Genomic DNA, 11,946 nt, shown 5'->3' with positions numbered 1-11,946 from the left:
ACATTGGAAAAAAATTCATGCATTCAATTTTGTTACGCGCGCCGTTCAATAATCAGCGTAAGAAAAAGGGCAAAGATGGAGTAGAAAATGTAGGGCATAGGCATAGCCCTCAACTTTGATGTTGATCAAGAAACTATTTCACAATTTTTAGCACCTTGCAGGATTTAATAAACTTGTCTTCTGCCAACTTTCATCTTTCAAGTAGAAATTGAATTGCTTCACTTGTACGTACATAAGGGCACGAGGCTTTTAGGCCCAGGCGATAGCCCACAACTCATAACACTTGGGTAAATCTATAGCACAATCTACTTAAAATAGCTTGACCATAGTCCCTTTAGCAATTTCTTGAGATAATTTTCTTGTTGAATGATAAAAATCTTGTTGAAAAATTGGAGTGTCATTACCTTAAACTCAAAATTCTTTCGTGTGTGCGCCAATGGAAATCCACTTCCAGTTGCAGAAAGTAATGGCAAATTTGAAAGTAATATTTGTGCTGATCTATGTGATTGTGCTGGTAGGCATGTTTAAGTATTCTTCCTATTTTTTATCTGCTCTTTATACTTCCTCTTCTTCCTCATCTTCTTTTGTATTTTCCAGTACTCCAGGCCTAAATAAGGCATTGAATTCTTCTCATATGACTACTGAAAATGTAATGTTGGCTACCAAACCCAGGCTACACAACAAATTAGTAAAACCCGTTTGGGAGATCCCCTCTACTGGTTCCAAGATGCCACCTCTGAAGACCTTCAGATTGAGCAAGAAACTGGTTCAGCAAAGAGTGAAGGATAACATTGTAATAGTCACTTATGCTAACTATGCTTTCATGGATTTTGTCATAACATGGGTTAAGCACTTGACTGATCTTGGCGTCGAAAACCTTCTTGTTGGTGCTTTGGATACAAAATTGCTGGAGGCTCTTTATTGGAAAGGTATACCTGTTTTTGATATGGGAAGTAAAATGAGCATAGATGATTTCGGGTGGGGATCGGAAAACTTTCATAAAATGGGAAGAGAGAAGGCAATCTTGATAGATACCATCCTCGCTTTTGGCTTTGAACTGTTGATGTGTGACGTGGATGCGATCTGGTTGAAAAATCCCCTACCATACCTAGCACGGTTCCCTGAAGCAGATATCTTGACCTCCACTGATCAACTCGTACCAACAGTTGTTGATGACAGATTGGAGATCTGGAAAGAAGTTGGTGCAGATTATAACATAGGTATGTTTCTCTGGCGACCATCAAGTTCTTCAAAGAAATTGGCTAAAGAATGGAAAGAAATGCTAGAAGCTAATGAGACGATATGGGATCAAGATGGCTTCAATATTCTTGTTCGCCAACAATTGGGCCCATCTGTTGATGGAGAGAGTGGACTTGTTTATGCTTATGATGGAAACCTCAAGCTCGGCTTTCTCCCCGCGAGTATTTTTTGCAGTGGACATACATATTTTATCCAGGCAATGTATCAACAACTAAGACTAGAGCCTTATGCTGTCCATACCACATTTCAATTTTCTGGTACTGAAGGAAAACGTCATAGGCTTCGAGAGGCAACAGTTTTCTATGATCCGCCAAGTTATTTTGACGTGCCAGGAGGGTTCTTGACATTTAAGCTTTCCATCCCCAAGAGCTTGTTACTAGATGGAAAGCATAGTATTGAGTCACATTTTGCTCTTATAAATTACCAAATAAAACAGATAAGGACTGCACTTGCTATTGCTTTGTTGCTGAATCGTACATTGGTCATGCCTCCAATATGGTGCAGGATTGATAGCGGTTGGTTAATGAATCCTCAGGATTGGACAGGTAATGTGATGAGACAACCATATGTATGTCCTTTGGATTATGTATTTGAAGTTAATGTCATGCTCATGGAATTGCAAGAAGATGAATATGGACAACCGATCAGAATTAGGGAGCATTCTTTCTTTGAGAATCCATTAATGCCTCAGAAGGTGAAAGAATCAAGACTCGTTGTAAGCCTTTGTCAAGAGGGATCAGAAGATTGTCAAGTTTCAAATGCTACAAGTCAAACAGGAGTGCTCAAAGTTCCCAAGAACAGTTCAGAAGAAACATACAAGACTGTCTTCTCTTCATTCAAAGATGTTAAAGTCGTTCAATTTTCATCCATGCAAGATGCCTTTAGAGGCTTCACTGACAAATCAATGGAAGAAAATTTCAGGAAACGTGTGACTGCGTATACAAGTATATGGTGTTGTGTGAATTATACTCAAGTAATTTCTTATGACATCTATTGGGATGAAAAACCTGATTGGAAACCAAAACCATCTCGAATTCCAGAATAGGATAATTTACCTTCTTGAGGCCTCATGCAGTAGTTTATCAGAATGTTTCTCTACAGAAGAGGATTGAATGTTTGTGCTGTTCTCATACACAAGGATACATTCCTGACACTAGTACATGCATGTCCATTCATGTACTCTGCAATACCAAAATTGTACTATGCATTTTGGTAGAAAAAGAAGAAAGGAAAGGATTAGCTTTTAGCCATCATTGTTTAATTCCAGCTCGAAACATGTAATGTAGAGAGAACCTACAGAAACCAACTCTGCTTCATATATGATAATGATCCACAAGCAGAAAATATTGTATACTAATATATCACAAGCTGGAATGGATAAATAGTTCTAGCAGTGTTGTACATGGCACAAGTTCACAGAAATATACTTTCAGCTGAGACATAAAAAAGATATACGAATGAGTGTATCTTTTTCTTTTTTCTTTTTTTATGAAAACAGAGGAATTGTATTGATATCAAAACAAGCTATACAACTTGAGCAATGGCCCATAAGGAGCTTTACAATAATGCCATTTGACACTGAGGACTTAGATATTCCTTATCTTGCACTAATACTAATGAGTGTTTCACAACCTATCAATGAGACACAATCCTGTTCAGTCAAAAAGTTAATTTTTAATTTCTAATATGCCAATCATAAAATTCCATCATGATACACCTAAATAATTTTTAGAAATTTTTTTATTTATAAATGTGAAGAAGATAATTAGCTACCAAGAAATCAAAAACTCTGAATTAAATATAGAAGGGTGTTAAAACAAATTAACCCATTTTACTATCCCATTTTACCATCCATTATTACAACATTTACTATCCCATTTTACTATCCATTTTACAAATTAAATAGAAGGCTAATAAGGTTATGGCTTGCACACAACAATTACTATCCCATTTTACTATCCATTTTTTCTACAATTAACATTTACTATCCATTTTTAAGTACTTTGCTTTGCACACATTTTGTAAACTATGTCAATGTAAACAAAAAAAAAAAATTTTTTTTGGTCGACAAGTTTAAATTAAAGATTTTTTTAAAATCATTTCTAAAGTATCAAACTAATATTTGAGATTAAGCTTATTTTACCTGTTTACAAAAAATTAGTGCTTCTATATTGTCAACATATTCTTCCAATGTTTATTTCTTCCCCATTTAACCATTCACATACAACCCACATGCTTATACACATATGATGCACATATGTTATAATATACATATATACTCACTTAGCCCAAATTAGTCAGGGTATCATTCCATTAAGTTCGTTATTATGTATCAACGAACTCCATTTTTTCTTTCAAAGTTTTCGTGCAAAGACTCTTCCAAACACTTATTTAAAGTTTTGCAAATCTTATATAATATAATCCTAATATACATAGCACGAAGTATATGGGCAGAGAAAGATGGAAATCCTGCAGGGATGTTGGTTCCACGGTTATAGCAGTACAAGGCATACAATATCCTACACGGAAATGGAACACTCGAAACTTGGAAACTTTCTGAGCCATTGTTTCATCATCGAGTGGTAGAAGAAATCTAAGTTCTACGAAAGGTGATATAAATCCAGTTTGAACTGAGGGATAAGTAGAGCTTCTCAAGGTTTACCAATTTGCCTAGAAAAGTCTCTACAGCTTGCTTCTCTATGTATCTTGGTACATCGGATGGTTAACATCTTCAATCTTGGCACGGAACTGGCCAGGATAGCAGCAACTTCACAGTGAAAAACAAAAGATCAAAGCCCGAATGCATTCTAGTTCTTGCAATTTGCACCAATAACTTGAAAGATGGTGAGTGGATAGGTACAATAATAAAATGATGGGAATGGCAGAGGCAGGAGTGACCAGCAGGGCCAGTCGCCACCCTAACTTCTAGGAAATTTCATTTTAATCTATGTAATATTAAAGAATTTTTTTTAGTTCCTTACTTTACCTCCCCCAAAAATTTTGTTAAACTTTTGTGATTCCACTATCCTGACTTTTCCCTCAAAATATTTGAGTACTTTTTCCTCTTTAAATGTACTTTTGATTATGTTCGTATATTTATCGTGTTATTATTCTTTTTTTGAGTATACAGAGTCCAACTGTTGGTGCAATTTTTGTACTTTTTATTTCTTTGTGCCTATAATAGAAATTCTCTGTTTAGATTAGTTAATTTTTATTTACAACCGTCAAATTCTAAGGTAACTCATGTATAACGTGCCTATCTTTGATTCGCTTCCCCTATTCCAAAATCCTAACTCTCCTAAGAGAGATTTTTTTTTGGCATAATTTCACAAATCTCCTCTGAAGGTTTTAACAATTATAAAGAGCTCCTATCAAATTTTAAAATTACATATACCTCCTCTACTTTTACTGTTTAGTAACAATAAAAATCCAACAAGTTAAATTTTCTCTCAAAAATCTTAAATTGCCCTTTTGTACAAAACTAAGAAAGAAAATATAGTATACTCAAATCATTTTCTTCCACACTTTATACAAATCAACAAACATAATCCATAACAATGATTCAAGCATAAGTTCTAAATCCAAATAGCCATCCAAAAGATTCCAAATTTCATATACAGCATTAATATTTGTCATGCAAAAAACAAATGAAAAAAAAACACACACAAACCCAATTGACAACCAATTTTATACCCCAAAATTAAATATCAATACTTAAATACATTTTCAATACAACTTAATTTGGTCTAGAATCGTCATTACAACCCTTCTATGGCATTGAAAATATTAATATCTAAAAAGTACAGAATAAATTCTACCTCCACAATAAAATCATAATAAAAAATTTCTTATCCAATGAATGAAATCCTTATATAATTATTAACATTTTATAAAAGTTTTTCTTGACAACAAACAAAATATGACAAATTCCACATCTTTAGTTTTTCTTCTTATTTCAATCATCAATTTCATTATTTATTTAGCTATCATTGCGAGTCTCTTCATTTCCTTATAGTTTTACACATAATCTACTCCCTCTATTGATTTTCTAATTTTAATTTGCTAATATTTACAAAACTGAAAATAATAAAAAGACGTTATATTAACTAGAAAAGAGAGGAGCAAAAATAGACAAGAGACAAAAAAATTTTTGAGAGGAGCTGAGTGAAATTGTTAGAAACCTCAAGGGAGGTTTTTGAAATTAACCCTTTTTTTTGGGAATCGTAAGAGAGATTCAAGTCTTTCCCAAATTTCTAAAACTCTTCTTAGTTTTTTTTTTTTTTAATCTCAATCAAGCCAAAACATTTTTATAAACTTCTGTCAAAGCAAATTGATCTCCAAGATGTGCCATATGGCTATTTCCACCACAAAGTAAAGCAGATGCCTTCAAAACCATCAAATTCCATTTTATCCTTGTTAGCGGTTTGGGAGGGGTCCTTTATTTATTTATTTATTTATTTATTTTTGGGTAATTAATTATATTCCATTGATAATTCATCAATCAAAATTTTGCACAAACTGACCTTTACTTTATGGAAACATAATTTAGCTTTCAAACCTCTAACGATAAAACACATAATTTAACTACACGAATTTACCCAATATAAAATAAGAATACTAAAAATAATAACGGTGTGAGAAAAGCACCAGATAAATAAAAAGATAATTATTGGTAGAGAAAGTTTCAATTTACCTATTCGACTTTTTGTTTATATCGATATTTTACACATTAAACTTCTAAAAATGTACTATTTCGAAATTATTGATAGAGAAAGTTTTAGTTTACCTATTGGACTTTTTTGTGTGTATCGATCTTTTACACGTTAAACTTCTAAAAATGTAATATTTCGATCACTCAATTAGTCTGAAAAGACAAAAAGAAACCTAACGGAATGGCCCAAAGGTGCACATTCAAAATTTTAATGGACAAATTGACACAAAAAATTTAGTGGGTGAATTGACATTTTTGAATTGTTTCGTCAATTCTGTTGCTAGAGCTGGTACCATTGATATTAGGCTTCGTACTGTTGTTGTTCATGGCTTCTTGATGATCATCATGCTCAGGATCTTCTTCATCGTCCTCAAGACGTTGGTTAGTTGTCCGGCTGGTCTTGGAATCTTCCGTGCTACAGCTACTTTCTTTCATTTCTTTTATAACTAGTTAATGATCTTGTAATAACCAGTTCTAGGGATTTATAAGATCCTCAAGGAATTGAAAGGCAAGTGATTAAAAGCAGTCTCTGCCTTTCTCTTCTCGGACCAGAAGTAGATGGAAATCTTTCTCTTTGAGAACATGGCAGATAACTTGAGGCAGCAAAAGTTACTAGAATTGGGAATGAAAATCCTTAAATAGGCAGATAAAGAACAATTCTCTGAGTTTAAACTCTGCAGATAAAAGTCCAAAATACACACTGCCAACAAAAACCACTTAAAAAAAAAATTTCTTTCAGCAATGACATAATTTGCTGTCCATCTTCGTTTTCATGTGTAAATTCATCAGTTGTAAATTCACATCCATCTTAATGTCTGGTCGTAGTTTTTTTTTTTCCAGTCTTATCTACCAGTGCATCTCAATTATATCAATTTCTGTTTGTTACTCCTTTGAGCTTTTTGAAAAAAAAAAAAATACTACTAACATATCAGCTATCACGTACTTTGCACGTAATCATAATAAAGCAACCAACAGTTTTAGAGTGTAGCATCTCTATATGGAATCTCATCAAATGAACTTATTGCTTTAAGATTTAATTGTTGATACTAAAGTGCAAATCTTTCATGTTAAGATGAATATGTGTAGAGCTTCTTGAGTAAGCATAAACATCAAAACCTTGACATTATGCTACATCGTACTACTGGTACGTCATCCATGGGGTTAGATCTGATAAGTGACTAATTTACGTAATAATTGTATGACATTTTATATTATTTTTAGTCACTTTGGTTATATTATTGGAAGAATATGAATCATTTTGGCTATAATTGGTGAAAAATGCTTTTAAGTGATTAAATGAGGTTTTTATCACTTTTTACTTGGATTTTGTGTATTTTGACAGTTTTGACACATTTTAGTATTTCGGCTATAACTTGAGTTACAATGATCGGATTGGGATGATTCTTGAACCCATTTGAAGATAAGAGATAGATCTACAACTTTGGTGAAGACATCCGAATCCAGTTTGAAGGTTTTCAAAATCAAAAAGCCGAATTACATTAGCTAATTTCTGTTGGTCGAAGCTGAAACAGGGCAATGAGCAGACAAGGGTATTTCAGTCATATCTCAGCCTACACAGATCCAAATGAGGTGATTCTTGATGCATTGGAAAGATAACTCAAAAGGCTACAACTTTCGTGTTTTACACATGAGCTGGTTCAGCCTCTAACATCAAGAAAAGATCGGTTGAAGTTGAGCCAAAAACAGAGCAAGTGATCCACACTCGGATCCACTATTCATCCGAACCCTCGGCTGTTTCTGGGTTAGTGGATCCGAGCTCGGATCCGTATGGATCCGAGGCACTGTAGCAGCCCAGATTTACTGTAGCAATCCGGCCGAAATTTGGCCGGATTTGTGGCCGGATTCCTGGCCGGATTGTGGTCAGAGAAGGCTGCTTTTTACGCGGAAAACTCAATTTCACCTCCACCAACTCACATGTGATGCTATACATGTGAGAAACATTCCCAGCTGTAAAAGGGAGATGTAATCCTCATTTCTTGACCATATTTCATCATAAAATAGCCAAGATTGCAAGATTGAAGGGAATCCAAGAATAGAGAGCAAGACATAGAAGAGACATACGGGAGAAACTTGGTCTGCAACAATGTAGTTCTTTCGTCTTCTTAGTAGTAGGTTAGTTTAGTTTAGCTAGTAGTTCATCCTTTCTTGTTATTAGCTAGATTAAGAAGAAGATGGAGGATGAAGAAGGCAAGGAAGAAAGCTCATGTGACAAGGGTTGTATTCCTTCCAAAATCTTTATCTTTTGTACTTGATTCTAAGTTTAGTTAATATACAAGTTCTGGATTTTGTGTTCAATATGTGTGTTTAAAGTTTAAGCCTTGGGTTTGGTTGAACTTTCTATGATTGTTAGTGTTTATTATTTGGTTATTTGACTGCTATGATTTGAGCAAGTTATTTAGCACTTTGGCTTCTTAAATCATGATTAATCTGGTACCATTGATTGTGATTATCTAAGGTGTTGTTTCTGCAATGAAAATTGAGATTTAACACTAGTTCAAGAGGTGCTAAACATAGGGAGTACACTCACGAAAGTAGAGGTGCACTTATGTGGTTTTTAGTGATTCATTTCATGTAATTTCATTGAAGAAATAAACTTGTAGCTAATTTCATAACCATGAAAATAGGTATGGATTAGTTATGAGTATAGTTGATTCACTACGAAAGTAGGTTTCACATGTTTAAGGAAATTACACCATAACTAGCTTAGATGTAGTACTCAAGGATCCAAAAATAGCACTTGCATGAGTAGTTAGGGATACCACAACCTAAGGAGCTTTCATTTGTTATTTTCTTGCATAAGTTCAGTAAGTTTTACTTGTTATAATTCATTGATAGTCTAGATAATAGAGAAGCTTTAGTAAGACCGGTAATTGTTCACTCTTCCCTGTGGGATCGACCCGATATATACCCTAAACTATTAGTTGATCTGTATACTTGCAGTGAACGGGTGTAATTCGGTTTTTTAACTTGTACGTATGTAAAAAATACCCGTCAAGATCCATAGTTCAAATTTTCTTACGCAGAATTCTATCTATGCCATTTCATAAGAAAACTAAAAAATAGTATCGTCTAATTACAAACAGAACTTTACAATGAAAAGGCGAAAAAAAATTATGGCAGTAATCCGCTTTAATTTATTCTATTTAATGTCCTTCGCACATGATTAGACAGATTTTACACATTTTACTTTTCTGGCCGTACCCATGCCATGTAAATTTTTGTGAAGCACAAATAAATAACATACTCACTTTACAATTATATGAATGACTGGTCCAAGGCCCAATTTGTGGGAGTGTAGAGCATGGCAAACGTTAGGATTGTGGACCTGAAAAGTACAGTTATAGTGTAGCACAATTTATAGCTGAAAACCATATTCATAATAAATCCTTTAAATGTACATGTGCATTTCCCAAAGGTGAATGTATCAATTTATGAAATTGAGTTTCATTAAATTAAACTCAAATTTCTTTATGGATTTTCTTAGGGATCTATCAAATTTTACACATGGCTTGGAATAGCCAATTGAATTCTGTAGCAAGTCAATTTTTGTGCAGTCTGTGCCCACTGTGTTGATTAGACCATAGCCCGAACCTCATGAATAGTGCAACGTAGTATTGAATAGCACAATCTAGAAAAGAAAAAACTCATGTAGCCATAATTATTTGTAACTCCTTCAAATGTACTGGTACATTTTTTTTTTGTGATGATTTTCTATATAAGTAGAATGGTTAATTTGTGTGTCATTCAATTAAAGCTCAAATTCCTTTTTCGGGTTTCTTTAGGAATCTATGCAAAGATATGGAAAATTGTAAGCCAGCTTTTTGGCCGATCTATGCAATTGTGCTCATGGGAGCAGCCCTGTATTGTTTCTACATTTTCTCTGATGTTTACAGATTGCCTTCCTCATCTTTTTCCCTTTTGCCAATTACTCCAGCCAAAATGCAGGAATCCAATTCTTCTCTGCCATTAGCTCCCATTTCTAGGCTACAAAACAAATTGGTCAAACCAATTTGGCAGGTCCCTCCAGCTGGTTCTAAGATGCCACCTCTTAAGGCTTTCAAACTGAGCAAGAAATTGGTGCAGCAAAGAGTGAAGGATAACATCATAATAATTACCTTTGGTAATTATGGTTTCATGGATTTCATCTTAAACTGGGTAAAGCACTTGACAGAACTGAGCATCGAAAACCTTCTTGTTGGTGCCATGGACTCAAAACTGCTGGAGGCTCTTTACTGGAAAGGTGTACCAGTTTTTGATATGGGTAGCCAAATGAGCACAATAGATGCTGGCTGGGGCTCGCCAGATTGGAACAAGATGCAAAGGGAGAGAATTATCCTGATAGATGCTCTCCTCCCTTTTGGTTTCGAACTCCTGGTGTGTGATACAGATACAGTTTGGTTGAAAAATCCCTTGCCATATCTAGCACGTTTCCCTGATGCAGACATCCTGACATCAACTGATCAACTTGTACCGACTGTTGTGGATGACAATTTGGACTTCTGCGACCAAATTCACGTTCATTACAATGTAGGTATTTTTCACTGGAGGCCAACAAATTCCTCAAAAAAGTTTGTAAAAGAATGGAAAGAGTTGATTCTAGCGGATCAAAATATATGGGATCAACAAGTTTTCAATGACATTATCCGCAGGAAATTAGGACCATATGTTGATCAAGACAGTAAACTTATTTATGCTTATGATGGAGAGCTCAAGTTCGGTTGCCTCCCATCAAATATTTTTTGCAGTGGGCATACTTTTTTTGTCCAGAAGATGTATCAACATCTCGAACTCGAGCCTTATGCAGCGCATACAACCTTCCAACCTTGTGGTACTGAAGGAAAGCATCATAGGTTTCGAGAGGCAAAACTGTTATACGATCCACCAAGTTACTATGATGCCCCTGAAGGGTTCTTGACATTTAAACCTTCCATACCAAAGAATTTGTTACTAGATGGAGAGCATAACATTGAATCACACTTCGTTCTTGTTAATTACCAAATAAAACAAATTAGAACTGCATTTGCTATTGCTTCATTGCTCAATCGGACGTTGATAATGCCTCGTATATGGTGCAGGATGGATACTCTTTGGTTATTCCGTCCTGGAGACATGGTAGGCAGTATTATGAGACAACCTTTTGTCTGTCCTTTGGATTATGTCTTTCAGGTTGATGTCATTATGAAAGGCTTGCCTGAGGATGAATTCGGACCATCGATAAGGATTAAAGAGTATTCTATACTTGACAATCCATCCATGCCCCAGAAAGTGAAAGATTCGTGGCTTGATGTATTTCTTTGTCAAGAGGGTTCGCATGGTTGTCAAGTTTCGTCATCTGCTACTACAAATCGAACAGGAGTCGTTAAATTTCCCAAAAATAGCTCCGAAGAAACGTACAGGACTGTATTCTCACTATTCAAAGATGTCAAAGTCCTTCAGTTTTCATCCATGCAAGATGCCTTCATAGGTTTCACTGACAAGCTGAGAGAAGAAAAGTTCAGGAAACGTATGAAGGCATACATAGGTAGATGGTGTTGTGTGGAAGATCACTTTCCAGGCCATATAAACTACGACATCTACTGGGATGAAAAACCTGGTTGGAAACCTGTACCACCTCAAACTCCAGAAGACGACCATCCACCTGAGTGAAGCTTCTTGTCCTAGTCTCTGATGATGTTTCTCCAATACCTAAACTGCTAGAGATGTTAATTTTGTTAATTGTACTAGTGAAATGAAGTACTTTTAGTAATCGCTCTATAATTGGCTACATATGTTCATTTTCCTTTCTTTGGAGCAAATGGACCTATTTTACTAAAGAATGATCAAGTAAGCTGGATAGCCTCTAAGTACATTAATTACAATCAGATCCTTAGTGCCACTTAACCAGTGACAACTTGGCATCACTCCTTCATTCGATACATTAATTAACAATTACGGTAGCCTATATGACACTATAC

General features: G+C 35.0%; 2 protein-coding genes across 2 annotated transcripts; both read left to right on the top strand.

The window, feature by feature from the left end:
- The first annotated feature begins 436 nt into the window (after nt 1–436).
- On the top strand, nt 437–2,305 carry LOC113738944 (arabinosyltransferase XEG113-like). The gene has a single exon (XM_072044803.1). It carries the CDS (start codon nt 437–439, stop codon nt 2,303–2,305), a length of 1,869 nt encoding a protein of 622 aa, XP_071900904.1.
- Nucleotides 2,306–6,152: 3,847 nt separating this feature from the next.
- Nucleotides 6,153–11,638, top strand: LOC113738943 (arabinosyltransferase XEG113-like). The gene is made up of 3 exons (XM_027266208.2): nt 6,153–6,163; nt 6,256–6,348; nt 9,775–11,638. Exons 1-3 carry the CDS (start codon nt 6,153–6,155, stop codon nt 11,636–11,638), a joined length of 1,968 nt encoding a protein of 655 aa, XP_027122009.1.
- Nucleotides 11,639–11,946: the final 308 nt, after the last annotated feature.

The sequence above is a fragment of the Coffea arabica genome, chromosome 4c (assembly GCF_036785885.1).
Source record: "Coffea arabica cultivar ET-39 chromosome 4c, Coffea Arabica ET-39 HiFi, whole genome shotgun sequence".
NCBI lineage: Eukaryota > Viridiplantae > Streptophyta > Magnoliopsida > Gentianales > Rubiaceae > Coffea > Coffea arabica.
Note: the sequence above shows the minus strand (reverse complement) of the source record. Positions and strands in the feature narration are given on the sequence as shown.

Coding starts and splice junctions, on each gene's coding strand:
- LOC113738944 (XM_072044803.1), top strand. CDS start 437: ATGGAAATCCACTTCCAGTTGCAGAAAGTAATGGCAAATTTGAAAGTA.
- LOC113738943 (XM_027266208.2), top strand. Junction 6,349..9,774: donor TTCTTCATCGTCCTCAAGAC/GTTGGTTAGTTG, acceptor GGGTTTCTTTAG/GAATCTATGCAAAGATATGG.